This window comes from Mirounga angustirostris, unplaced genomic scaffold (genome assembly GCF_029215605.1).
Source record: "Mirounga angustirostris isolate CCGP_5_RB_7025 unplaced genomic scaffold, mMirAng1.0.hap1 SCAF_14, whole genome shotgun sequence".
NCBI classification, from domain to species: Eukaryota; Metazoa; Chordata; class Mammalia; order Carnivora; family Phocidae; genus Mirounga; species Mirounga angustirostris.
This window is the reverse complement of record NW_026991722.1, coordinates 12,997,424-13,023,517: the sequence shown is the minus strand read 5'-3', so window position 1 is coordinate 13,023,517 and position 26,094 is coordinate 12,997,424. Positions and strand designations below refer to the sequence as shown.

Genomic DNA, 26,094 nt, shown 5'->3' with positions numbered 1-26,094 from the left:
TCCATCAAAATAAAGGTGGGGGGGGGGGTGCTGGAGAGAGAAGCAGAGCTGTGGAGGAGAAGCTCCAGAAGGTAAGCTTCAGCTTCCTTTTCACCCCCTTCGAGGGGGGCACAAAGACTAGTTTGCTTTTACTTGGTCTCTGCTACCACATCTTTGGCTATAACCCATGTCAGAAGTCTGCTTTCCAGGGGCACCTGGGAGGCTCAGTTGGTTAAGCATCTGCCTTTGGCTCAGGTCATGATCCCAGCATCCTGGGATCGAGTCCCATGTGGGACTCCCTGCTCAGTGGAGAGTCTGCTTCTACCTCTCTCTCTCTCTCCCTCTGTGCTCTCTTCCTCTCTCTCAACTAAATAAAATCTTAAAAAAGAAAAAAGAAGTCTGCTTTCCAAAAAAATTAGAATTAGAATTTAGAATCTTTAAATCATATATTTATGCCTAAAAGACCGAGTTAAAGGAAAAAAAAAAAGACCAAAAAATGCAATGAAGCATTCTTTCAAACGTATTCATTATACACAGAACATTTCTAGGGTCCTACTTTAGTTTGTAGGGCAAAGGGTAGGGTGGACAGGAAGGCTTAAGAGTTAATTAAACCAAAAAGGATTATCAAAAAGTACTTAAGAGCCTGAGCAATTCTATAAGATCTGTTTCATGCACGGAAAAAACCTTGGCAAAGCCAATGGAATTATCCAGGTTTCTAAACCCTGCACCGTACGTTTGTAGGGAAACAATGGTTTTGATGCAAGTCTGCTATGAACAAAGCTAGATTTTGATTATTGAATTTATTTCCCTCGTGGTACATGTTAATTTCATTTTGTGTTTACGAGGGGACACTTTTCATGGAGTCTAAATATGGATAGAAGTCAAGCAGACTTCAAGTCCAGACCAGCTACAAGATGCGTGTGAATCATGCTTGTCACAAAGATGCTTCAGGGACTCTGTCCGCACTAGCAACTCACTTTCCTTTTCCCTCTTCTTTAGTAATGTCTCTGTTCTACCTGAAGTGAAACCAGGCCACCCAGATTACACACTTTGCCCTCAATTAGTGAATCCTGAAGTAGTTCTGCAAGACACAACTTAGGAACAAAAAGCCCTAATAAGCAGATTTTTCATTTCCAAAATAGTCCTTCCCTTAGCAGGTGTCTGAGACCAAAGTGGAGGGCTGAGACAACTAGCCAGATGAATCTGGCAACTTCTGACCTGAATTACAGACACATCAGCTGCTGCTGAAGATAGGCAGAGGGAGCCAGCAGGCAAGGACTTTGTTACTATTTTTGTTGCAAAATAACGATCTGGCTTTCAGCAACTCAATGAACTACTGAAAACTCAGCGTTCTTATCTGTAAGGTGGCATAACAACATCTGCCACACATACCTCATAAAACTGTTATAAAAGGGGGCGCCTGGGTGGCTCAGTCGTTAAGCGTCTGCCTTCGGCTCAGGTCATGATCCCAGGGTCCTGGGATTGAGCCCTGCGTAGGGCTCCCTGCTCCGCGGGAAGCCTGCTTCTCCCTCTCCCACTCCCCCTGCTTGTGTTCCCTCTCTCGCTGTGTCTCTCTCTGTCAAATAAATAAATAAAATCTTTAAAAAAAAAAAACTTATAAAAGTCAAGTGGTTATTTGCGAAGGGGCTCTCAAAGTAAGCATTGCAAAAGAAATACTGGTATTCTTGTTTTGAAATTTCACAGTCATATGTGCCTCATTGGCTAAATGTATCATAATGACCCATTATTAAGAGTATTAAGCAAGTTGATAAAAAGGAAGTTTGGGGCTGGTTCCTTTCTGATGAGCTCGGCATAGTCGACCAGTCCCTAAGTGGCCCATCACGATTGTGTCACTGACTGGACAGCTCATCTGTACTACAATGGTTGTCCAATAGCTGGGCGGTAAGGCACCTGTCACACACCACCGAGGGCTCTTCTGGGGATTTTCTAAATCAGGGGTCAGCAAACTATGGCCTGTGGGACAAATCTGGCCCTCCCACCTGTTTTTATAAATACAGTTTTATTGGAACACAGCCATACCCATTCATTCACCTATCGCTAACGGCAGCTTTCCTGCTCTCGGGAGGCTGGAGGAGTTGCGACAGACACCATCCTCCCCTCAAAGGCTAGAATACTTACAAGCTGGCCCTGACGGAAAAAATATGCTAACCCCTAATCTAAATCAGTAAACAGAATCCCCAAATCACACTCTTACTAGGAGAAGGTGGGTCACAGTGAATTAATTCTCTTCTGGGCTTTTAACATCATGATGTGGCGTTATATTTCAGTCTATATCACAACAGGAAGAATTTTACCTTGCCTTTTCGGTGTGTGATTTGGGATAGATATGTGCGGTGCTCTCTAAGCATCCCCACTTGACAACAGTGCAGAAGTCGGCTTCACACAATCGAAGTTGTGTGAAGGTTGTCACATCATGACAAACACTTATTTTGATGCTAATCCTCCTTCACAACATGCTCTATTAACTGGGAAAATAAAAAGCGTTCGCTCTCATCAATATTTCTTTAGGATATTAAAATGCAAGTATCAGGAGAGCCAAATGATACTTTTAGTCCAACCGTCTTGTTTTTCAGAAAAGGAAACAGACGAAGTTAAATGATTTGTCTAAAAGCTGAGAGCTAGACAGTAGGTGATTTAAGCTTTTCCCTCAAACACATGCTAAGTTTATTATCCAGTCATAAAGGACACATCTTCTTGTTACAGGAACACCTCTAGAGAATAAAATATCTGGTTAACCTGATACATACTCACATAGTATTAGGCCAAAAATACCATGTAAATATAGTAGTACTTTGTGTATTAAATTAAGCAAGCAAAACACCTCACACCCACTTGGCTTCTATCATAATCTTTATGCAATGAAAAATGTTAACTGCAAAATGCAAGGGTTGAGCCGATTCTCTTTCACTGATATCAAGTCTACAAATGTCTAATTCACTGCAACAACATGTGTAAAGTGGCCACAAACTAAAGGGGAACACACATTGCTGAGTTAGAAGATAGAAATATAAAAACTGAACACAGCATTTACCTCCATCTGCAAGGCTTCAGCCAATCCCCTGATGGCAAACTTGGATGAGGAGTAGGCCGTAAAACCGAATAATCCCAACTGTCCTGCCTGGGAGGAGACAAAGACGATCCTGCCCACCCGGCGCTCCTTCATGGTGGTGATTACTGCTCGGCTGGGGTACACGCTGCCGAGGTAGTTGACGCTCATTAGTCTCTGCAGGGAACAAAGAGCCATGCAAGAGGTGAGCAAGGTCAAAGCCTCGAGGCTGCGCTTCGTGGGAGTTCTGTCTGCTCTCCAGATTTGAGTTCTTCAGTGGAGCCCAAGTGACTGGGAGCCCAATGGATGTGTTGAAGGCATGAATGATGAGATGAGCCTGTAAATGAGCCATGATGCTCACGATCTACCATCTGAAGTCTCTTTCAATCTAGTCTTGTATTCTCACCATGACTGCAGTGATGTCTTTGCTGAAAACTGGCCAGGATTAGTTTTCTCCTTACCAAAAGTGCACTGCGTCTTGCAGGTAATACTTCCAGAAAGACAGTTTTAGGAAAAAGCCCCCAAATATTTCTAACCCTACTAGTTCTAAGCTACAGAAAGATCATAAAGAGACTAGGACAGTGGTTAACAGCATGGACTGTGGGTTGAAGCCTTGGCTTGACCATTTACTACCTATTTGATGATGAAGAAAGTCAGACACTCTACTTATTTCTGCAGCTGAACCCAGGGCTCATGCTGGTACCAGCTCAGAGGGCTGTTGGAAGAACTGAAAGAGGAAACACAAGGCAAGAGGCAGCACAGCCTCTGACCCACAGTAAGTGCCTGACCAATGTTGGCTCTTGGGTTATGATGAGTAAGAGCTTACATAGGTACCGAGAGCCTATTTTCCCTTCATCCTGGGAACTCTTAAAAACCTTATATTTTAACTTGGAAATCTAAAAGTACTTGCATCAAAATGACTCTATATTAAAAGTCTTGGAAAAATACTAGATCTATCAGCATGTGAATCCAAACACTTCACTGAGGAACTTTGAGTCAACCATGGAATGTTAACTCTACAGAATGTTACGTAGCTTTTAGAGATGGTGACCAGAAACACCAGGAGGATGGAGGAAATAGTTGTTCCGCAAGTTTAAAAAAACAGAGGACATACAACACTATAGTTACACCGTGACTGTAACTAATTCAAATAGTAAATAAAAGTACATGTGCACAGGCACTAAACCAACTATAGAAAACTGTAAGTGATAGTGGGGCGCCTGGGTGGTGCAGTTGGTTGAGAGTCTGACTCCTGATTTTGGCTTAGGTCGTGATCTCATGGGTCATGAGATCGAGGCCCATGACAGGCTCCACGCTCAGCAGGGAGTCTGCTGGAGATTCTCTCTCCCTTTCCATCTCCCTCCCCCCTCCCCCCACGCTCCACCCCCAAATAAAAAAATAAATAAATTTGTAAGTGATTGTGTTAGGATGCTGGGATTCCCACTTTTCCCAAAATGTCTTTTAATATCACTACATTTCTTTGATAACAAAAATGCTCTAAAAAAGTGCTAAAAAAAGATAGCACACTGAACCCAAGTGTCAACCTCAGCTCCCTTCAGAGATCCCACTAAAATCTCAGTAAAAAGATAATATTTTTTTAAAGGCCAACAGCCTACAGGAACATAGACAATAGGAAAGAAAATAACAGCAAGAACATTCTAGAAGCTGAAAAACAGAACGGTGACCGATAACGAACTTAGCAGAAAGCTGAATGCTAAACAAGGAGCAGAGAAACTGAAAAGCAGGACTGCACCAGAGAACCCCCAAAGGCTCAAACAGCACCAAAAGCACCTCCGGGGGCAGGAGGCTAGGCATGGGCCTAAAAGAGAGGTGTATCAGCTAAAAGTCTGTCTGTCTGTTTGTTTGTTTATTTGTTTGTTTGTTTATTTATATTATTTCTTTTTTAGAGAGAGCATGCGGGGGTGCATGAGTGGAGCAGGGGAGGGGGAGGGGCAGAGGGAGAGAGAGAATCTCAAGTAGTCTCCACACCCAGTGCAGAGCCCGATGCGGGCTCGATCTCAGAATCTTGAGATCACGACCTGAGCTGACATCAAGAGTTGGATGCTTAACTAACTGAGCCACCCAGACGCTCCTAAAAGTCTGTTTAAAACCTAGTCAGACAGATCCGCAATTATAATTCGAGATTTCAATACCCCTCTTTCAGTCACTGATCGAACAAGGGCACACAAAATCAGTCAGGACACAGAAGGCTTGACCAACATCTCAGCCAACTGGGCCTAATCAACACTGACAGAACACTCTACCCAAAACAGCAGAATACATGTTCTTTCCAGCACACATGGAACGGCCACAGGAGAGGCTGTATGTTGGGCCAAAAGCAAGTCTCAACAAATTTTAAAGGATTCAAGTCATACAAAGTATGTCTGCTGGCCACAATGGAACTAAATCGGAAATTGATACGGAAATTATTTCTGGAAAATCTCTCAAGTATTCAGAAACTAAGTAACACACTTTTAGATAATCCAAGGGTCAAAGCAGAAATGAAAAGAGAAATTATAAGATATTTGTAACTGAATTGAAGTGAAAACACAACATATCAGAATGTGTAGGCTGCTGCTTTAGCATCATTTAGCTGGAAACTCACGGCACAACCACCCGCATTTGAAGAGGAAGACTCTCACATCGATGACCTCAGCTTTCACCGAGAGAACTATGAAAAGAAGAGCGAATTAAAACAGAAGTATGCAGAAAAAAGGAAATAATAAAAATAAGAGAGGAAATAAATGAAATAGAAAACAGAAAAACAACAGAAAATTAATAAAACCGAAAGCTGGGGGGCACCTGGGTGGCTCAGTCGTTAAGCGTCTGCCTTCGGCTCAGGTCATGATCCCGGGGTCCTGGGATCGAGGCCCGCGTCGGGCTCCCTCCTCGAGGGGAAGCCTGCTTCTCCCTCTCCCACTCCCCCTGCTTGTATTCCCTCTCTTGCTGTGTCTCTCTCTGTCAAATAAATAAATAAAATCTTAAAAAATATATTAAAAAAAAAAAAAACCCAAAAGCTGATTACTGAGAAGATCCATAAAAGTGATAAATCTCTAGTCCCACTGGTCAGGAAAGATAAAGGACACAAACTGTCAATATCAAGACTGAGAGAGGTGCTATCACTACAAATTCTATAGATATTAAAGGGGTGGTTAAGAGCATACAACGAATAACTCCATGCCAATCAATTCAATGACTTAGACGAAAGGGACAAATTCCTTGAAAGACACAAGCTACCAAAGATCACTCAAAAAAGAAATAGATAAGAAGATACAAATGTAGGGGCCCCTGGGTGGCTCAGTCTGTTAAGCGTCTGACTCTTGGTTTCGGCTCAGGTCCTGATCTCATGGATCGTGAGATCAAGTCCTGCACTGGGCTCTGCACTCAGCAGGAGTCTGCTTGGATATTCTCTCCCTCTGCCCCTTCCCCCACCTGGTTCTCTCTCTCTCTACCTCTCTCTCTCTCTCTCTCAAATAAATAAATAAAATCTTTAAAAAAAAAAAGATACAAATGTAGCCCCACATCTACTAAAGACATTGAATTAAAGTTAGAAACCTTCCCACAAAGATAAGCTCAGCCTTCCCTGGTAAATTCTGGCCAATATTTAAGGAAGGATACTATCAATTCTACACAAATCCTTCCACAAAAGTGAAGAGGAGGGAATACTCCCCTACTATGCTAAAAGGCTAGCATTACCTTTACACAAAAATCAGAAAATAACATTACAAGAAAAGAAAATTCCAACTAATGTCCCTTAAGAACACAGAAAGGATTAATAGCCAAGTGGGGTCTAGCCCAGGAATGCAAGGCTGGTTTAACATTGGAAATTAATTAATGTAACTCACCATATCAACCAAAAAAGAACTCTGTGATCATCCCAATAGATGCAGAAAAAGCACCTGACAAAATTCAACCTCCATTCCTTATAAAAACTTTCAGCAGGGGCGCCTGGGTGGCTTAGTCGGTTGAGTGTCCAACTCTTGATTTTGGCTCAGGTCATGATCTCAGGGTCGTGGGATCCAGCCTCCTGCTGGGCTCCACACTGGGCGTGGAACATGCTTAAGATTCTCTCCCTCTCCCTCTCTCTCTGCCCCTCCCCGCCCCCAACCTGTGCATGCTCTCTCTCAAAAAAAAACCAAAAACAAACAAAAAACCTCTCAGCAAACTAGGAATAGAAGTTTCTCAACTTGATAAAGGGCATCCACCCAAACACAACAAAAGAGAACAGAACTATAGCAAACATCATACTTAATGGTAAAAAAAAAAAAAAAAAGAAATGTTTTCTCCCAAGATCAGGAACACCACAAGCATGTCTGCTCTCACCACTTCTATTCTGTACTAGATGTTCTCGCCAGTACAATAAGGGTACCCAGATGGGAACGGAAAAAAGTAAAACTGTTGCAGATGACATGATCTTGAATGTAAAAAATCCAGTGAGCACCAGAATTAATAATGGACTTTAGCAAGACGGCAAGATCAACACACAAAAATCAACTGAATTTCTCTACATTAGCAATGAACACTCAGAAACTGACATAAAAAATACCATTTATACCAGCATCAAAAAATAGGAAATGCAGAAAAATGAGGTGCAAGACCCATACACTGAAAACTACAAAACACTGCTGAGAGAAACAAAAGAAAATTTAAATAAATGGAGATATATCCTACATTCAAAGGTTAAAAGACTCGATATTGTTAAGATGTCAGCTCTCTGGATCTACAGAGTCAGGGTCATCCCAATCAAAAAGTGAAAATAATTATCACTAACAACTACAGGTAGATAAAGCAGGATACAGCTCTAAGAATCCAAAAGAAAAACCATTATACAGGAAAATTAGGAGAGGTGCACTGGCGTTCCCAAAGACCACGTCCAGTTGCAGTAATTCCTGGGATGGCCTCACGGACTCTGCACCTTGTCGTACCCGTGACTCAGACTTATGGCAGTGAGAGGGCACGAAGCACAATCAGCAAGGGCAAAAGGCACCTGGGGCAGAGTCCAGAGGAACCAGGCGTGAGTTTCCAAGAGGCATCTCCCCGGGGAGTCACGTGGCATGTCCTGAGGTCCTCCAGCCATGAGCTGTAACCACACACTCAACCATCCTGTCCAGGGAACCCCTGTGATGTGAACTCTGTGAGCCTCAGTCAAGTTCAAAGGAGACAAACAATCAAAACAAAACAATCAAATAAAAAAATGAGAGAGAATTCACGTTACATGGAAATGAACTCTTCTCTTCAGGAAACGCATCAAACCCAGCAGTGTGGGTTCCAGCAGGACTTCCGGACGATGAGCACATCCCAGGCCTTGACCAGAACACCGCAGGGGACCAAGACAGAGAAGAGGGAGAGCAGAGGGGCAAGTACTGGCCGGGAGGGGGACGCGCCCCTCCTGGGAAGGGTGGCCCGCTACCTGCGTGCAGGGCAGCTGGGAAGAGGCCCTGTCCCTGGGACAGAGACAACAGGCTTCGGGTTACCAGTCCGTTCTTTTTAGAAGTCTGGTTCTCGCTGGGGTGGGACCACTTCCAGCGGCCGCTAACAGCCACTCAGGCTGCTCAGTGCTGTGCCCGTCTCCGTCCTCCGGCCCCTCACTCCGAGTTCACCCACGACTGCCCCGCATCACCACCTCCTGCCCGACTCCCTCTGACACCTCCCACACAGCTCCCTGACACAGCAGGCAGGAAGACCCTCTGAACACCGAAACGCGGGTCACATTGCCGCCCGACTGAGCTGAAGCCCCTTCAGAGGTTTTGGACTAAAAGCCAAATTCCCCCATGGTGGCCTTCGAGGCCCCAGGACTTCTGGCCCCTGCTCCGCTCCACATCGCTCCAGAAGCTGACCCCTTACCCCCCAGTCCTCCTAATCCTCCACGCCCCCCGCCACCCCATACAGGCCTCCTGGTCCGTTCCTTGAGTTTGCCCTGCACATTCAGTCAGGGTGAGTCTGCGGAGTCCCCCTCTGTTAGCCTCTCTCTCTCTCACTCTCTCTCTCTCGCGCGCGTGCACACACACACAAGCAAACACTCATTCACACACATACTCCCTCATGCTCACACCCTTCCACACACACTCACGCACACCTGACTCCGCGGGCCACCTCCGAAGTCTCACCTCACTGGGTCACGCCTAGGCTGATACAACTATTTTCCCCAACTGATTCTTAACCCAGCTGTTGAAATCATCTTCAACATCTCCCTCTGATAACTTACGGTCAAGGCGTGTAGGCCAAGACAACCGTCTTTTATGCCGAGTTGATAAAGGAGCCTTAAAACACTCGAGTCCCAGAGAAGGCGCCCCTCTGCTTACAGCTGCATTTGGACGCTCCCGACTGGACTTTAAATCAGAGCTTACAGCACCCTCCCAGCCCGCCAGAAGCAGGGTGTCTTCATTACTCCCCTAGCACCCTCCTCCACGAAAGGGGGATGTAATCGACCTTCGCAGAGTAAAGCATGCAAAATCCACTATTACAACGAAGACTAATGGAGCATGAAGGAAAAGAGAGTTGATACCATGTCAACTAAAAAACCGTTTTGTACTTCAGAAGGATTGCAAATCTGATGTCCATTTATTTAGAGCTGACAGAAATTACTAAGAGACGCTCCCTGGCAAACCTGTTTAAAAATATAAACCAAGGGGTGCCTGGGTGGCTCAGTCGTTAAACGTCTGCCTTCGGCTCAGGTCATGATCCCAGGGTCCTGGGATCGAGCCCCGCATCGGGTTCCCTGCTCCGCGGGAAGCCTGCTTCTCCCTCTCCCACTCCCCCTGCTTGTGTTCCTGCTCTCGCTGTCTCTCTCTCTGTCACATAAATAACTCTTTAAAAAATATATATATAAACCAAAATAGGATGCGTTATCTTTTTGTCTTGATTTCAGAACTCCAAAGAGTCTGCTCTTCAGCTTTTCTGGTTTACCACTGTTAAAAGCCCGGACAATCGAGATGAAAATCCAGCATCTCTTGGCTTACAGAGAGCTCTCTTGAAGAGAGGACCTCGGTGAATCGTCACCATGATGCATGTCCCATTTTACAGCTAGGGAAACCAAGGTCCAGAGACTTGCTAAGCTCTTAAGGTTGGATGGTCATGGTGCTGGAACCAAAACCTCGTCCAACCTTCCCCTAGCCTTAGAAAGCTTCTATAAATCTGAATGTGTTTTATCTGTTTCGTTTGCAAAGCCTTCCCCTGTGGCTCTGTTCTACTTGTAGTATATGAGTTGCCCAATGAGCAAAAAAGCAAATAGCTACTTACTTCAAAAGTACTAACTTCAAGATCTTCAAATTTTCCCGAAAGTGACATTCCTGCACAGTTCACAAGCATGTCTACTGGGCCCAGTTTCTCCTGTGCCTGGAAAAATTTATCAGAGCAGGCGTTAAGAAAAAGAAGAGAAGAATCAGTTTTGTAGCAAATCAATGCCAATAAATAAAGTCTATACAACTATTAAGGCTACAGAGATGATTTATCAGTTCCAAGGCACACACCAAAATGGGAAGAACCAACTGAAAGGCAAGTGAATTAATTCCAGTTAGCCCAACCTCTTACTTGTTTTATGACATTCTCTACTTGGCTGTAGTCTTGAGATACGTCAACTGATATACAAAGCACCACCTGTTAGGAAGAGAGAAAAAAAAAAATGATCAAAGCCACGCAGGTGTCTAAAAGTATTTTTTAAAGAATTTTTTTAATGTAAAGACAATTCTTGCCAAAAGCTAGGAAGTCTGCTTTTGTAGGCACAGATTGCATTGTTGGAAATCTGCTGACCGTGCAACTGCAGAGCCTAATTTTCTTGGCAGTTTTCACAGAAAACTCTCCTGGCAAACGCAAAAACATGTCTTAAGAAATGTTGGTCAAAGTACACATTTTCAGGCATAAAATAAAAAAGTTCTGGGGGTCTCGTGTACAGCATCGTGACTACCAACAGGAATACTATATTGCATACTTGAAATCCACTAAGGGAGTAGATCTTAACTGTTCTCAACACACACACACAAAATAACTGTGTGAGGTGATGGGTGTATTAATCAACTTGAGGTGGTGAGCGTTTCACAACGGAAATGTGGATCAAATCATCACACTGTGCCCCTTAAGCACATACAATTTTTGTCAGTTATCCCTCAGTAAAGCTGGAAATAGAAAGGAAAAGAAATGTAAAAAGCTCCTCTTGGAACGCCTCTAATCCACAGTGACCGAGAGCAGGTCTGAGATCACGTGCGGCCAGATGTCGGGGGAGGCCTGGACCACAAGGAGGCACATGGAACTCTAGGAGCAGGGACATGCTCTGTGTCTGGATTTCAGTGCTGCTTTCACACGTGTACATATCTGTCAAAAGCCATCAAACTGTACCCTTTACATGGATGTGGTTTACTGGACATCAATTATAGCTCTGGGTGTTAAAAAGAATGCATAAATTACATAAGGAATAAATAAAGCGTACATAAATTGTATCTTAAGTTGTTAACATCTTAGGTCGTTAAAAATAAAAACAATAAATCTAATAAATAAGCTTAAAAAAATACTCCCCTTGGAGCAATCCCAGAGCTCTGACGGCCCTACTGGGACTCCATAGCGTCAGGTGGACTAAAGAGGTAAGCAAACAATACCTACTCACAAAAGCCACCTTAGCTTGAGTCACCGGCTCAGAGCCTGAGCCTGGTGGTCTTTCAAGGCCAAGGGTCGATCGGGGCCTGTGCGAGCTTGAGGTCCCCGACTCTGGACAGACTGGCCACTCACAGGGGTCAGCAAAGCAAGCCGCAGAGCCTACCTGGCCCAAACCTGGCCACGCTCAGGGGTTCAAAGCACAGAGATGGCAGGAAGAGCCCAGCCCATGCTGGCCACGGATAACAATTCCATTCAGTCTTTGGAAAGGAAGAAGGGAAGTAAGGGAAGAAGGGAGGAGGGGGGGAAAAAAGCACATATTTCCGTGCTTACTTTGATAGAAATTTATAAAATAGCAGTTCAGAATACTAATGGGGACTAACAATGAGCTATTGTTTTAATTTCCCTTTTTGGATCATGTTTTCAAATCTAGAGCTTAACCTCTGACATTGGAATGTTCTGTGTGCCAAGGGCGGGGAGGGGTCGCAGAGAGAAGCAGAAAGGCATTTCACGACTTCTCCGTCTTTCCATGAGTTCTTCTGGGTGGAGAATGGCTGCCAAGCTAGGGGCAGACAGAATGAGTGTGCACAGGAGGGCACGTCCACATACACACACGTGCCCACGTGTGGCCCCAAGTCGAAGGGGGTGCAGTGCGGCGGAAGAAGCAGGCGCGGGCTTGGCAGGCCTGGCTTCCAACGCTGCCCCTTCATTCACTAGCTGGGCAGAACCTGCTCCAGGAAGGGTGTCAGAAGCGAGTGACGACAAAGGTCCCTTCCAGCTCTGAGAAGATACGATGTGGGGAATAAAGCCATGACGTGAGAGGTGATTGCCTTAGAATCTGATGCGGCAGGCAGGAAGTCTTATTTGAGACAGGAAGGAACCCTATCCAAATGATCTAAATTCCTAAGAAAAGGAAATGGCCCCCTTCACAAATGTAATAACCTGGAATATTCCAGAGGAGCGGCCCTTGGGTTTTATTCCTGTGATCGGGATTTTTATATGAGTCTTTTTATACAGTATTAGATCATTTACTATAAATAAAAGCTATCCCACAGACAAGTAAAATTTTTTTAAAAAGGGTTCACAAACCACCAGGAAAAGTGTCCACGGGGGACTGCTTGTGCTAAGCTGTACAGCAAACCCCTTCTGTGCTGGTAGAAGGAGCGAGCTCCCTCTGGCCCAGGCCAGCCCTGCCTATCTTCCCTTCCCCGATGCAGATGGCAGGAACTCGCCGCATGACCTACAGCCTTCTGACGGCGGAGGTGGGGGCAGAAGTCATGGTGAAGAAGTCCAGGGCACCAAGATGGTGCTGACAGCAGGCCTGGCCTTCAGCCAGGAGCACATGAGCTCCATGGTTTTACAGGATACTTCTTTCTCTATCAGAACTTACACGAATACGAAAAAAAAAAAATGGGGAGATTTGCCGAGCTGGCAGTTTTCCAAGGTTCATGGGCTTCAGAGAAGGGGGCACAGAAGCCAAGGTACTGGAGAAAACCTCACATGTGTACACAAGGAGATGTGGATGAGGACCTCTACCTGCGCACAGAGCGCCAAAGCAGAAGACCTGCGACAGCCCACGCACGGGGAAATGGCTGCGTACGCTGTGGGTACCTGAGACTCTGTTACAAAAAATCAGGCTGATTTATTTTTCATGACAAGGAAAGCTCTCTAACATATTTTGGAGGGGGAAAAGAGGCAATTAAAACTACAGTGAGGGGAATCTGGGTGGCTCAGTCAGTTAGGCGTCTGACTCTTGCTTTCGGCTTGGGTCATGATCTCGGGGTGGTGGGATCGAGCCCTGCACTGGGCTCCACGCTTGCTTGGCATGGAGTCTCCTTGAGATTTTTTCCCTCTCCCTCCCCCTCCACTCGTCCCCCTGTGCTCGGGCACTCTCTCTCTCAAATAAATAAATAAAATCTTTTTAAAAAAATAATTAAAAATTTAAAAAAAAAAAACTACAGTGAAATATCATTTAAAACCCATCCGAAAAGCAAAAATTAGAAAGCCTGCCAATACCAAGTGTTGGCAAGGATGTGGGGCAACAAGAGGCCCCGAGCACTACTGGTGGGCATGTACCCGTTTCGGTGAAGTGGAAGATGCGTGTGTGCTGTAACTATTTCTCCACACTTCCATTTCCAGGCACCGTCCACTCTCGCACGTGTGCGCAGAGACATGGAGAAAAACTTCCGTAACAGCAAGAAATAAAACTAACCAAAAAACTGGAAACGAAATATCCACCAACAGTAGAACTGATGAACAAGAGGTCTTCTATATATATCCAGGAAAACGCTATCCAGCAGTAAAAAAATGAATAAACTATGACTTTACGCAGCAACACAGAGGAATCTCAAAAGCAGTATCCAGTGAAGAGATCAAGTTGCACAAAAATACCTAAAGAATGATGTCCTACAAATCTACACAGACAGAAAGTAGATTAGTGATTGCCTGGGGCTGTGGGGGTTGGGAGGAAGTGGGGAGTGACAAGGTCCAGACTTTCTTTACAGGATGACAGAAAGGTTCTAAAACCGATTCTGGTGCTGGTTGAGCAACTCTGTGGCTAAGCCAAACGCCACTGAGCTGTACACTTTAAATCGGTGAGTTGAATGGTATGTGAAGAATGCCTCGAGAAGGCTGACAAAAAAAATAATGATGCCATAAAGTTCAAAGAGACGCAGAAATAAACAGCATATTATTTAGGGTCACATGCACCATCTAGTCAAATTATAAAGAAAAGCAAAGGACGAATCAACATGAAAATCAGGTTGAGGCTTGCCTCTAGGAATGAGACCGGAGGATATGGGCAGCTGATATGGGCTCCCAGGGGGGTTTCAGGGGCCCTAGTAAATCTCATTTCTTAAGCTCGGTGATGAGTGTCATAGTAACTTGTTATTATGTTTTATACTGAAAGATACATATATGTATACACACAACGTTTTAGTCATCCAAAAATGCCATAACCCCCCCCAAAAATTTACTACCCCATTCCCCTTAAGTGTTTGTATGAAGTTACCTTAAATAAATAACTGAAATAAAATCATCTTCTAGAAAAACATTATTTGATCACTGGTACGTGAAAGTCAAAGTCTGTACATTTTTGGTAATAACCTGAACTCACAGACAATTTAAATGATTTTGCCTTTTTAAAAAAACAGTCTAATATGTATTTTAATTAGGAAAATCCTACAGGCTTTACATGAACTATTCACAGTTGAAATAACACTTTCCTTTACACAGCTGTGCTGATTAGTACAGAAAATGTATCACGAAGACTGATCATACCTGTTTATCATTAATAGAGTGCTTTTCAATTTCTTTCTTTGCCTGCAGCAGCTTGTCCTGAAAGCAACAGAGCACAATTAGTTCTGGTGATTGTCTATTTGTCTGCTTGTTTGTTTAAATGGGGCAAGAAAGCAATTATTTGTGTAAGTATTTATTAAAGTCTAGAAAACACGCAAGACAGCACCTTTATTGCATCGCTATGGGCCACAGTCTATGAAAGAAAGAAGCTGTGAAGTTATGCTCGGCTATGATTAAGTGATAGCAAGGGTTTTCTGAAAGATAACAGAAAAATAAATGAACTGCAAAATCCCAGTTAACAGTACTAATTGCTGATGGGCACCATCTCACTGCTAATAAATGTTTTGATCTGACATTATGTAGTTGTGACATAAAACAAGAACCACCACATGGTCGTGCAATGCTTCCCAATGCTTCAGGGTTCGTGTGATTCCACTTCAAGAGTGCTTTCGTAAGAGACTGTCCAATATTTTCCTCCTCTCCCATAAAAGCAAATATAGTAAAAATCACCTTTTAGATAGATTGAGAAAACCTAATCCTGGCTACTTTCGAGAATAATCTTAAGACAAGCAAAGCCACCCTGTAACTGAGAGATTCTTCCAAGGTCTCAATTTTGTTTGCTTGACTCATTTTTCAAGAAGAGAGATATATCAGTTTACAGTTCTTAATTTGTTCTAAAAGTTGTAATTTAAAAACATCAGGACAGCTAGAGAAGAACAAAAAAGGAGGGGAATCTTTCGGAAAGACACGTGGGTGTTCCGAACGTGGATGTGTCTATAATAAAATAATATTCTATTAATAGACAAACACAATTTGCCTTGTCAAAATTGGAATAAACAATTATATTAGAAAATAAAGAATTTCTGGAAGCCAGAAGGCTCATCTGCTCATTCACGTCTAGCAATGCAAGGACCCACAGAAAGAGCTTCTGAGCACCTGAAACCTGGGGCCACCCGTGGTTCCTTTTCACCTATCTTCTTTCAAATATCAGCACTGTTTAAATTTCACATAATGCCATTTTTTTTTAACTTTTTTTTTTTTAAAGATTTTATTTATTTATTCATGAGAGACAGAGAGAGAGAGAGAGAGGCAGAGGGAGAAGCAGGCTCCCAAGGAGCAGGGAGCCCGATGCGGGACTCGATCCCAGGACCCTGAGATCATGACCTGAGCTGAAGGCAGACGCTTAACCATCTGAGCCACCCAGGCGCCCCTCACATAATGCCATTTTATTAAAGTTATGTTCTCTGGATACCTGGGTGGCTCAGTCACTTAAGCGTCTGCCTTCGGCTCAGGTCATGATCCCAGGGTCCTGGGATGGAGTCCCAGATCGGGCTCCCTGCTCGGCAGGGAGTCTACTTCTCCCTCCGCCCCACTTGTGCTCTCTCCCTCACAAAAATAAATGAATAAAATCTTTAATCAAACAAAATAAAGTGACGTTTTCCTTCCCATCAAGTGGCTTTGATGCCAAAGCGAATTCATTGTTAGAGATGTCAGGACACAAATGAGAGGAGGTAGCAATTCTGCCTTTCTTGATTTTAAGAAGAAATCATGAACATCAAAGCCTAATTCTGTGCCAATATTTAAACATTTTCCCCCGAGGCCCTCCATGGCAGCTGTGCACCCCCACCTGAGTGGTTGGTCACCCCACTGTTGCCCTCCTTTGGCATATGTGAATCCAAAGTCCCCAAGCAATGATGCCACGCTGGTGTTCCCATCCTTCCATCAAACCTGCCCTCATGTCTTCATTCTGCAACTCTGTTTTGAGCACCCGCTGGGAGCCAAGCATGACGCCAGGCACGGAACAGTGCCAGGTGGCCCATAACACAGGCATGGTGGCCTCCCCCCCCCCCAACCCCACCTCCCTGGAGCCAGAGGACTCCACAACTGTTCGTGTGAATCCAGTGTCATTGCTTTAGCTGTGGAAACAACTTTGTCAAGAATAACAGACCCTGCGGGGGGGGGGGGGGGCACGAAAAGAAAAGAAAAACAGACTTTGTGTTGACTTGACACAGAAAAACACTGTTTTGCTGCAGTGCTGGGGAGGAGCAAGATTCCCCTGTGGAGTCTGGGTATCATTAGAGATGTGCATCATCTCGATAATAAGCAAATTACAGACAGACACCTGCATGCCTTTCAGGACTCGGCTATCAGCTCGGCCATCGGCTCTGCCTTCTCCTGTGGGCAGGTGGACGCCTTCCCTGGCTCCCTGCGGCCTCTCCCATCTCCACCCGCAGTGCCTCTGATGTTGCCTAACAGCTGTCGAAACTAAATAAATATTTGTGGAACTGGCCTGACTTCAACCAAGAAGTCTTTGCCCCGAATATGAGAAATAACCAGTGGTCCAAAAATCACACCTGGAACCAGAGATACGAGCCATTTCTCGCACAGGTTCCCGAATCCCAGGACATGCACACTGCCTCTCCGGCTAATCCAAAGCCGAGTAAGGGAGTAACAACACACCCAGAAGACTTACCTCATTTCGTGCCACCAGAGTTATAAACGCTCCTTGTTTATAGCACTCGATAGCAATACACTTTCCAATGCCACTAGAGCCTCCTGTAACCTAAAAGCAAAAATAATAAAATCTTCTTAGCTCTTGAAATTGCCCTGCTGCGGGAAGTTTATTTCACACGACTATGATGAGCTCTAAAACCCAATCTATAAGAACCAGATTTTTAGGGGCGCCTGGGTGGCTCAGTTGGTTAAGCGACTGCCTTCGGCTCAGGTCATGATCTTGGAGTCCCTGGATCGAGTCCCGCATCGGGCTTCCTGCTCGGCAGGGAGTCTGCTTCTCCCTCTGACCCTCCCCACTCTCATGCTCTCTCTATCTCATTCTCTCTCTCAAATAAATAAATAAAATCTTTAAAAAAAAAAGAACCAGATTTTTAGCTATTGTAGTTTCTTCGTCCCAGACTTAACAAAGGAAGTGCAGACATGAAAGATGTTACCGTCAGCGGGTCCTGCTGCCGATTGTTTTCGGTACTGAACTATAAACTGCACACCTATATTTTTCTGCATTCACTGGAAGGAAAGTGCCCTATAAATTGAGCTAATAAATAATACATTAGTCTACCTCTGGTTCCAAATTCAAATGAATCTTATTTCCTTACTGCATATCTCTTATATGACTCTCTCCACAAGAGATGCAAAGAAGAGCTACCTGCACAGATCTTCTAATATTTTACATGACTGCTTATTATAAAAGAAATACATGATCACATGGAAATATTAAAAGGCAAAGTTTTCCTTCTTGTACTATTCTGCCCCTCACAATCTAGCTCAGTCCTACTGGCTGTCTTTGAGTTCCACGTTCCCTCCAATCACAGGGCCTTTGCACATTCTATTTCCCTGCCAGAAATGCTCTTCTCCCCTCTTTTCATCCAGCTGACACCCATTCACCCATTAAATCTCAGCTCAGGGGCACCTGGGTGGCTAGGTCAGTTAAGCATCCAACTCTTGGTTTCAGCTCAGGTCATGATCTCATGGGTTGTGGGATCCAGCCCTGCTTTGCCGGGCTCCGTGCTCAGCGGGGAGTCTGCTTGAGATTCTCTCCCTCTACCCGTCCCCGCCCCCCCAAATAAATAAATCTTAAAAAAATAAATAAACCTCAGCTCAAACATCACTTCCTCAGGAAAACCTTCACTGACTGCCCCTTCCCTAACCTCAACCCACTTTTCAGCACCGCATCCTTTTTCCTTTACTTTATGGCACTCACATATTCAAACGGCCATGCATTTATTTGTGTGATTATTTGATTCATGACCATCTCTCCTATCACTGCCTCACACATGCCATAAAAATACCAACTCCATTTCTGCTCCCACTACATTCCTAGCACTCAGCACAATGCCTGCATATAGGAAGGACTCAATAGATACTTAACTTCGTAAGGCAATATTATCTTTCCAGTCATTTTTCCTATGCAAATTATATAATATGGGGCAAGAGAGTGGGGGCTCAGGGTTGTCAGGTGAAGGAAGTGGGGAAATATCAGAGAGGCATCTGACCTTACACGGTATCATATCCTACTTTAAAAAAATATGTATCTGGACGCCTGGGTGGCTCAGTTGGTTGGGTGTCTGCCTTCAGCTCAGGTGATGATCCCAGGGGACTGGGATCAAGTCCCACATTGGGCTCCTTGCTCAGTGGGGAACTTGCTTCTCCCTCTGCCTGCTCCCCCTGCTTGTGTGTTCTCTCTCTGACAAATAAATAAATAAAATCTTTAAAAAAATAGAATAGGATAAAAAATACGTATCAAAATATGTCAAAAAACTAAAAGGCTTCACTATATTACATTAAGGAGCTGTATTAAAACTTAGTTGACAATTTCCCTGTAACAGACATTAGGATTATTTCAAATATTTTACTGTTAGATATAAATCATGCTGTAGTGAACATCCTTGACCCCATCTCAATGATTTTAAAATTATCATAAAGCCACTCCTATACAATGTACCAATCTCCATGGATGCTTAGGCTCCCCTAGTTTTCTTCAGCCCCAAGTCCTCACCATTGAAGAGATTTCCTTGGCAGATAATTAACCAATTATCTCCAGAAGGTTACTGTAAAAATCTACCTGCTGCCCCAGCTAACAGATGCCTCTGAGAAGCTCTTTGCTGCTGAGATATTTCACGGGTGGCCTTGGCTTTTTAATTCTCACCAGCCATTCCAATTCCATAGTAATTAACAGGCCCCTGGCCATCGTATGATGGTGTTGCTACTGCCTCGATGTCCCTCCACCCAACATCCCCTGCATACCTACCTATCCAAATCCTACCTAGCCTGCAGAGGCCAGATCCAAAGTCCCCTCCTCCAGGAAGCTTTCCTGACTCTGTCACTCAGTCCTGTCCTTTGCCTATCACTTTCCACTCTGTGTACACGTCTTAGCTCCCTGACCAGACCGCAAGCTCCTTGAGGACGAGCACCAAGTCCAATTTATCTCCCCCACTCTGAGCACAGAACCTGGCATAAGCAGTTGCTAAATAAGTACTCAGCCTACATTAATTTGCAGAAATGGTGCATGGTTCCATTTCTCTGAAAAATACGATGCCAAAAAAAATTGCAAGTAAAGTCTCCCTATTTGTTATTCGATAAATCAATGGAAGTTGAAGTTACGAGGTTACCGATTAAACGTACATGCTCTAAAGTGCTATTGCTGTGATTGCTGTCCTTTTTCTAGACTGTGACAGGTAAGCTAGCACAGCCAAGAGACCGTTCAACCTGATCACTTCTAAGTTTATTCCATAAGAGCAAGGGTTAAGACTTCAATCTTTCGGTCCTAGCTCGTGAGAAACTAACCTTCTAACGAAGCTAATGCTTAGAAGGTATCTAAGAATATACATCAGCCAAGTCTAGGCTGTGTTATTCTGAACGGTAGAACAACACGGAAGAGATGGCTGAGAAAGTGGGAAATATGAATGGAGTTGCCTGACAATTGGTAAACTGGGCCCAGATGTGGGACACTAAAGATAACAGCCTAATTTCCTTTCCTTATCACTGCGTCTTAACGATTCAATGCAAAATATTATTTAAATGTTACTATCTCTTTCATCACATCATACACCTCTTTTTTTTTTTTAAGATTTTATTTATTTACGAAAGAGAATGAAAGAGAGAGAGCACATGAGAGGGGGGAGGGTCAGAAGGAGAAGCAGACTCCCCGCCGAGCAGGGAGCCCGATGTGGGACTCAATCCTCGGACTCCAGGATCATGACCTGAGCCGAAGGCAGTCGCTTAACCAACTGAGCCACCCAGGCGCCCACATCATACCCCTCTTATTGAGGGCAAGAGACAGGGTGGTTTGTGGCAAGAACTGCTCCCAGCCATCTCCAAAAAGGAAGGACCTGATTTTCCAGTTCTCCCCAAGTCGATTAAACAGGTTTTAAACCTAAGTACAGATCCTGTAATACTTGTGCTGCTTTATCACTGTCATTAGGGAGATAACAGTAGTGTATGCGAACTGTTCTAAATAGAAAGCGATAAATAATTGTGACCTAAGTCTGTTCATGCTTTCACATAAGCAGACATTCTAAATGTTAGCTCCCTCTCCTAACACCACCTGGTCCGGTCCTAACAAATCTCAAGAAAAAGAATGGTGCTTTCCCTCATCTTGTGACATTAAAAAAGAAGACAGATGGTGACATCATGTGAATTATTCATGTCATCCTCACATTATTTATAGTGGCGTATTAAAATGGGATGGTGAAAATAAGAAATTTTCTTAGTTTACCCCAACAGACTGATTATCTTACTGGTGGCCTGCGGCACAATGAAGCTGGAACGACTGGAGTCAAGGTTAAGTGAAACTCCCTTATAAATACCCAATCGAAATGCTCATTCCTGCTTTTGGCTTTATGTTTCCTTCCAAGTTATGCTCTGCAAACGTAACTTCTGCAAGATTCCAACTTTTAAAGCCATGCTTCTGAGGCAGAAGTTCTCTTGGAGACGTGACACTTCCAGAATTTGGCCTCACTGTAAAGTTTGGCTTCTCTCGCTCCCTTCTGAAATGAATTTACACTAACCTCATCTACCTTGCACATCAGGAATAGCAGGAGTTGGAGACATACTAATATTTTTACAAAGGGCAAGGTAAAGAAAAATACATTTTCTCATTCACAAATGCTTGTCCAGATTTAAAGCCCACTAAAATAAACAACCAGCCCAGCCCAGACAGCTCGGTGGGGAGGCTCCACCTCAGCCGAGACACGCGTATGTCACCTCCGGCAGGATTTGTGGGGCCAGCTTAGGAACCAATTCTCCTTATTCAATAACCTCCCACCTCGGGTGCCTCGGGGTTGTGAGATCCAAATAAGGAAACCGAAGAGAAAGCCTCAGCAAGTGGCGAAGTGCTGGGCGCAGGTGAGGAGGCATTCTCTCTCAGTGGAAGGAAGGTGCCACCACCTGCAGAAAAGGGACACTAGCTTCCGGTAAGAAACGAACCAAACCCATCCGCACCTCCTTCATCCCTAATACACCAGCAGGTCGGTGAGCTCGTCCGTCTGCCCCTGAAATGATGGCAGAGCTCGGCCCTGAAACAGCAATCGGCCGACCCCGGGCTGAGCCCCGACAGACCAGCAGTGTAGACCCGACAGAAGCGTCCCGACACCGCTCAGCCCAGGACCGCCAGCCCCCTGGGTTCGGGGCGGTCCCCCCCCCGCCCCCCGCCCCAGGTGAGTCACTTCCTGGATTCCTCTGGCAACTGCTCTTTCTGTCGCTCGCACAGGCCGTCGGCCCGGTCCGAGCTGCCTCGGGGGGTCCCGGCGGCTGGGACCCCTTCTCTGCCGCCCGCCTCCCCGCGACCCGGCCGGGACCGCGCGCCTCGCCCCGCGCGGCCACCGACCGCGGTGTCCTTGGCAAACTTTCTCAGCCTCTCCGCTCCTCCGTTGACTCATCGGAAAACCGAGCGCAAAAATATCCACGTCCCACGGATGCCCCGGGGATTAACGAGCGGCTCCCGAGCCACCGGGCGCCCCGGGGCCCCGCTCTCCGGCCCCGGCGAGGGCCAGCTGCGGCGGAGGACGGGTCCCCGCGGCCCCCCGCAGGGACGGGGCCGGGCCGCGCGGCGGCAGGTGGCCCTCGGCGGAGAAAGGGACGCCGGCGGCTGGGCCTCGGGCGCGGGCCGGCGCGCCAGGGGGCGGGCTCGGGGCGGCCGAGCGGGCCGGGCGGCGGCGGCGCAGCAACAGGAGGCCACTCACCACCACATGCGCCCCGGGCAGGGCGAGGGGCTTGGGGCTGATGAGCGGCGACACCATGTAGAGCAGCAGCACGAACGCCACGAGGAAGGCGGCCGCCAGCAGCAGCATCGCTCGGCGGGGCCGGGCCGGGCCGGCGGGCGGGCGGGCGGGCGGGCGCGCGGGGCTCGGCGGCGCGGCGATCACGCGCGGCCGCGCGCAGCAGGAGCCGCTGTTTGGGTTCGCGGCCGGCGCGGGGCGGGGCGGCGGCCGGAGGGGAAGAGGCGGAGCCGGCCGAGGGCGCGACCGCGGCGGGGCGGTGCTTCCCGGAGGCGGGGGCCGGGGGGCCGGGGGGCCGGGGGCTGTGGGCCTGGGGCCTGTGCCCGAGCTCCGGGACGCGACCCGCGACCTCCCGGGGGACGGGGTGTCCCCGAGCGCCCTCCCGAAGGGCCGGGGCGACGCTCCGGGGTGGGGTCGGGGTGCTTCTTAGGACCGCGGAGGCCGGCTTGCGGGCCTCCCAGAGCTGCGTCTGGGGCCGGGAGCCGCTCGGGCCCGCGTTCCGCCCTCGCGCCGGGCGGCCGCCGGAGCCGGGGGACGCGATCCCGGGCGCGCGGAGCCGCGGCGTGGGGCTCGGCAGCCCCTGTCGCACTGTGCGAGCCCTGAGATCAAGCCGACGTCCCGGCTCCATGTCGGGCCTTCTCGGCGTCCTCAGAACTTGGTCACAGCCCACTGTCGCGTTTCACAGCACCGGGAAAGCCTTGCCGTGGAGTTTAAAAAGCCACTCTGATCGAATTTCCTTGAGCTTCAGAGTTCATCTCCTTTCCCGAGGCTGCGTTCAAAGCAAAACAAAACGAAAGCAGCTTTGTTGAGCTCTGATTCACATCCCATACAATTCACCGATTTAAGGCGCATAATAAACGGTTTTTAGCGTAGTCACGGACTCCGACCACCACCGCAATCAATTTTAGGACATTTAGTTACACACACACCCCTAAGATATCTCGCACGCATCAGCAGCCACTCCCCGATTCCTCCCAACACCCTCCTCCCCCCCTCCCCCCCGGCCGCCAGTCCTAGGCTACCACCCATCTTTCTGTCTCTGTAGATTTCCCTAAGCCGGATATTTCATATAAACGGAATTCTGCAATATGCAGCCCTTTCTGTCAGGCTTATTTCATATTGTTTTCGAGGTTCACCCATGTTGGACAATACAACAGTACTTCATTCTTTGTATCACCAACTTGTATTCCCTTGTATGAATATACCACATTTCATGTACCAGTTCACCAACTGATGGACCTATAGGCTGTTTCCATTTGGCGGCTATTAGGAATTCTGCTGTGAACATTCATGTACAAGATTTTGTGTGGACATATGCTTTCATTTTAGGAGCAGAATGGCTGCATCTACGGTAACTCTATGTTTAACCAGAGCTGCCAGACGTTTCCCAAAGCAGCCACATCATTTTCCAAACCCACCCACAATGTATAAGGGTTCCTGTTTCTCCAAATCCCCACCAACACTTGTTATCATCTGTCTTTTTAATTATAGCCTTTCTAGGGGGTGTGACGTTTCCTTGTGGTTTTGATTTGCATAAGGTACATAGATTTGCTTGCTTACTTGCTTTTCCTTTCTGTTGTTGTTTTTAGAAATGTGAAAGAACTCAGGGGCAAAGGAATTGATCTAATTTTTTCTTCTTTCTTAATTTATTGCCCAGAGTTAGGCAAATGACAAGGTGTGAGGGCACAGTCCCCAAGACTTCTGACACCAATTACAAATTTGGGGGTTGCCCCCAAAATGAAAAAAAAATTAAAAATTAAAAACAAATTTGAGGGTTCCCAAACCACCTTCACTTTTGATAATCCTCTGGAAGGCCCCACAGAGAGCTGTTACTCTCATGGTTGTGGTTCACGACAAAGTCAGCTAAGGGAAGAAGTACAGAGGGCAAAGTATGGAGGCCTCCACATGCAAAGCTCCGGTTGCTGCCTCCCATGGAGTCAGGACATGTGACCCTCCCAGCATGCATGTGTGATAGTAGCATGGAGTATTGCAAACCAGGGAAGCTCATTTGGTGTCCAGATTGTATATCGGAGCTTCCATTATGTAGGCATGATTGACTGCACATATGGCTGAACTCAGTCTTCAGGTCAACTGATGATGCATGATACAACTTTCCACCTAAATCACATGGTTGGTCTTTCTGGCATGATCAGCCCCACCTCAAAGTCCAGATTGGCCTGCCGTCATCTAAACAAAGGCACTTCTATCAGGTATGGCACAGATTACCTCCAAGAAGCCAAAGACAAAGGCTAGACCTTCTCTTCAGGCAAGCCCAAATTCTTGACTACACAGGCCATTCCCTGGCCTTTATCCAAAGCTCTCCGACAGCAAAACAAATATATGCCCTAATATTTGGAGGAGGCAGGGTAGAGTAGGAGGCTCTTAACTCAATTTCCCAATAGATTTGACCAACAATATCAGTAGTACAATCTTACTGATAAGCCAATGTTACACCACATCCCACAAGATGGGCAGTAGATATAACCTGAAAAATAAGAGTCAAAAGATAGTGGCATATCACTGGAATGTCACTCAGTCATCAACAACTGGTCCAGCTCATCATCACATCACATGTCTCCCAAAGCGATCCCACTCAGGTTTGCAGGTTTCCATTCAACTCTATCAGTTTCTAGAAATAGGAGTGCTCTCCATCCCCTAAGACATCTGGTATACCTGAGCTCTCATAGGCAACAATATCATCTCTTGCTCTGAACCTCCTTCAAGGTGTTAATGTAACACTGGATTTTACTTGTTGCATAGCCCATTTATTTGTTCTTTTACCCTCAACTACTATTTCTCCTTCTCTCTGTGACTTATTTTTACTCAGACTTTCTCCCGTTGGAGGGAACGCTAGGTTCAGCCTAGTTCTATGCTGTTCCAGATTCCTAGCACTGCTACTAGTTGAGCAAAAGCCTCCCCCTTGGTCCATTCCCATTCATATAGGGTAAGGTGACACACATACACAACCTGTGGGCTTTCTCAACCGCCAGGCAACACAACTGCATTCTCTGTCAATCCCAATTTCATCAGATGGAGTGAAAGCATAACCGCCCCCACATCGATGTCTTGGAATTCTACTATTAAGGTTTAAAAATATAGTTACAGTTTCTTGCTTGGGGAGCATCCTTGATTCTAGCACCTGCATTTGAAGCCCCAGTCCTTGGACTCACTGCATCAGGGAGAAAAATAAAAGAGTTGAGGCAATGTGGAGAAAAAAAGCCAAAGGTATGGTCATCCCGTCTTCTCTCCATGGGAAGAACTGCATAGTCATACCAGCATTCTCCCTCACCCCTCTCCAGATTCCCCAGAAAGAGAAATCTATCGGAGTGAGCAACACACTCATGAAGACGTAGAAGTCAGCCCTTTATGCCTTTATCTCTCTCTCCCCATTTTATTTTATTTTATTTTTTAAAAACATTTATTTATTCATTCCAGAGA

General features: G+C 46.0%; 1 protein-coding gene across 3 annotated transcripts in view; it reads right to left on the bottom strand.

Annotated features, from left to right (window-relative positions):
* KDSR (3-ketodihydrosphingosine reductase) overlaps positions 1-22,815 on the bottom strand; it is a 41,979-nt gene extending 19,164 nt beyond the window's left edge. For 2 of the 3 annotated variants that reach the window (XM_064578766.1, XM_064578767.1), the window contains exons 1-6: positions 22,621-22,815; positions 17,400-17,489; positions 14,909-14,965; positions 10,577-10,642; positions 10,286-10,381; positions 3,032-3,223 (exon numbers count right to left, since the gene is read on the bottom strand). In XM_064578766.1, coding sequence (XP_064434836.1) covers positions 3,032-3,223; positions 10,286-10,381; positions 10,577-10,642; positions 14,909-14,965; positions 17,400-17,489; positions 22,621-22,728 — 609 coding nt within the window. In that variant the 5' untranslated portion in view covers positions 22,729-22,815. The remainder of the gene's footprint in view (positions 1-3,031; positions 3,224-10,285; positions 10,382-10,576; positions 10,643-14,908; positions 14,966-17,399; positions 17,490-22,620) is intronic. The other variant, XM_045886589.3, reaches the window with a different exon arrangement.
* Positions 22,816-26,094: the final 3,279 nt, after the last annotated feature.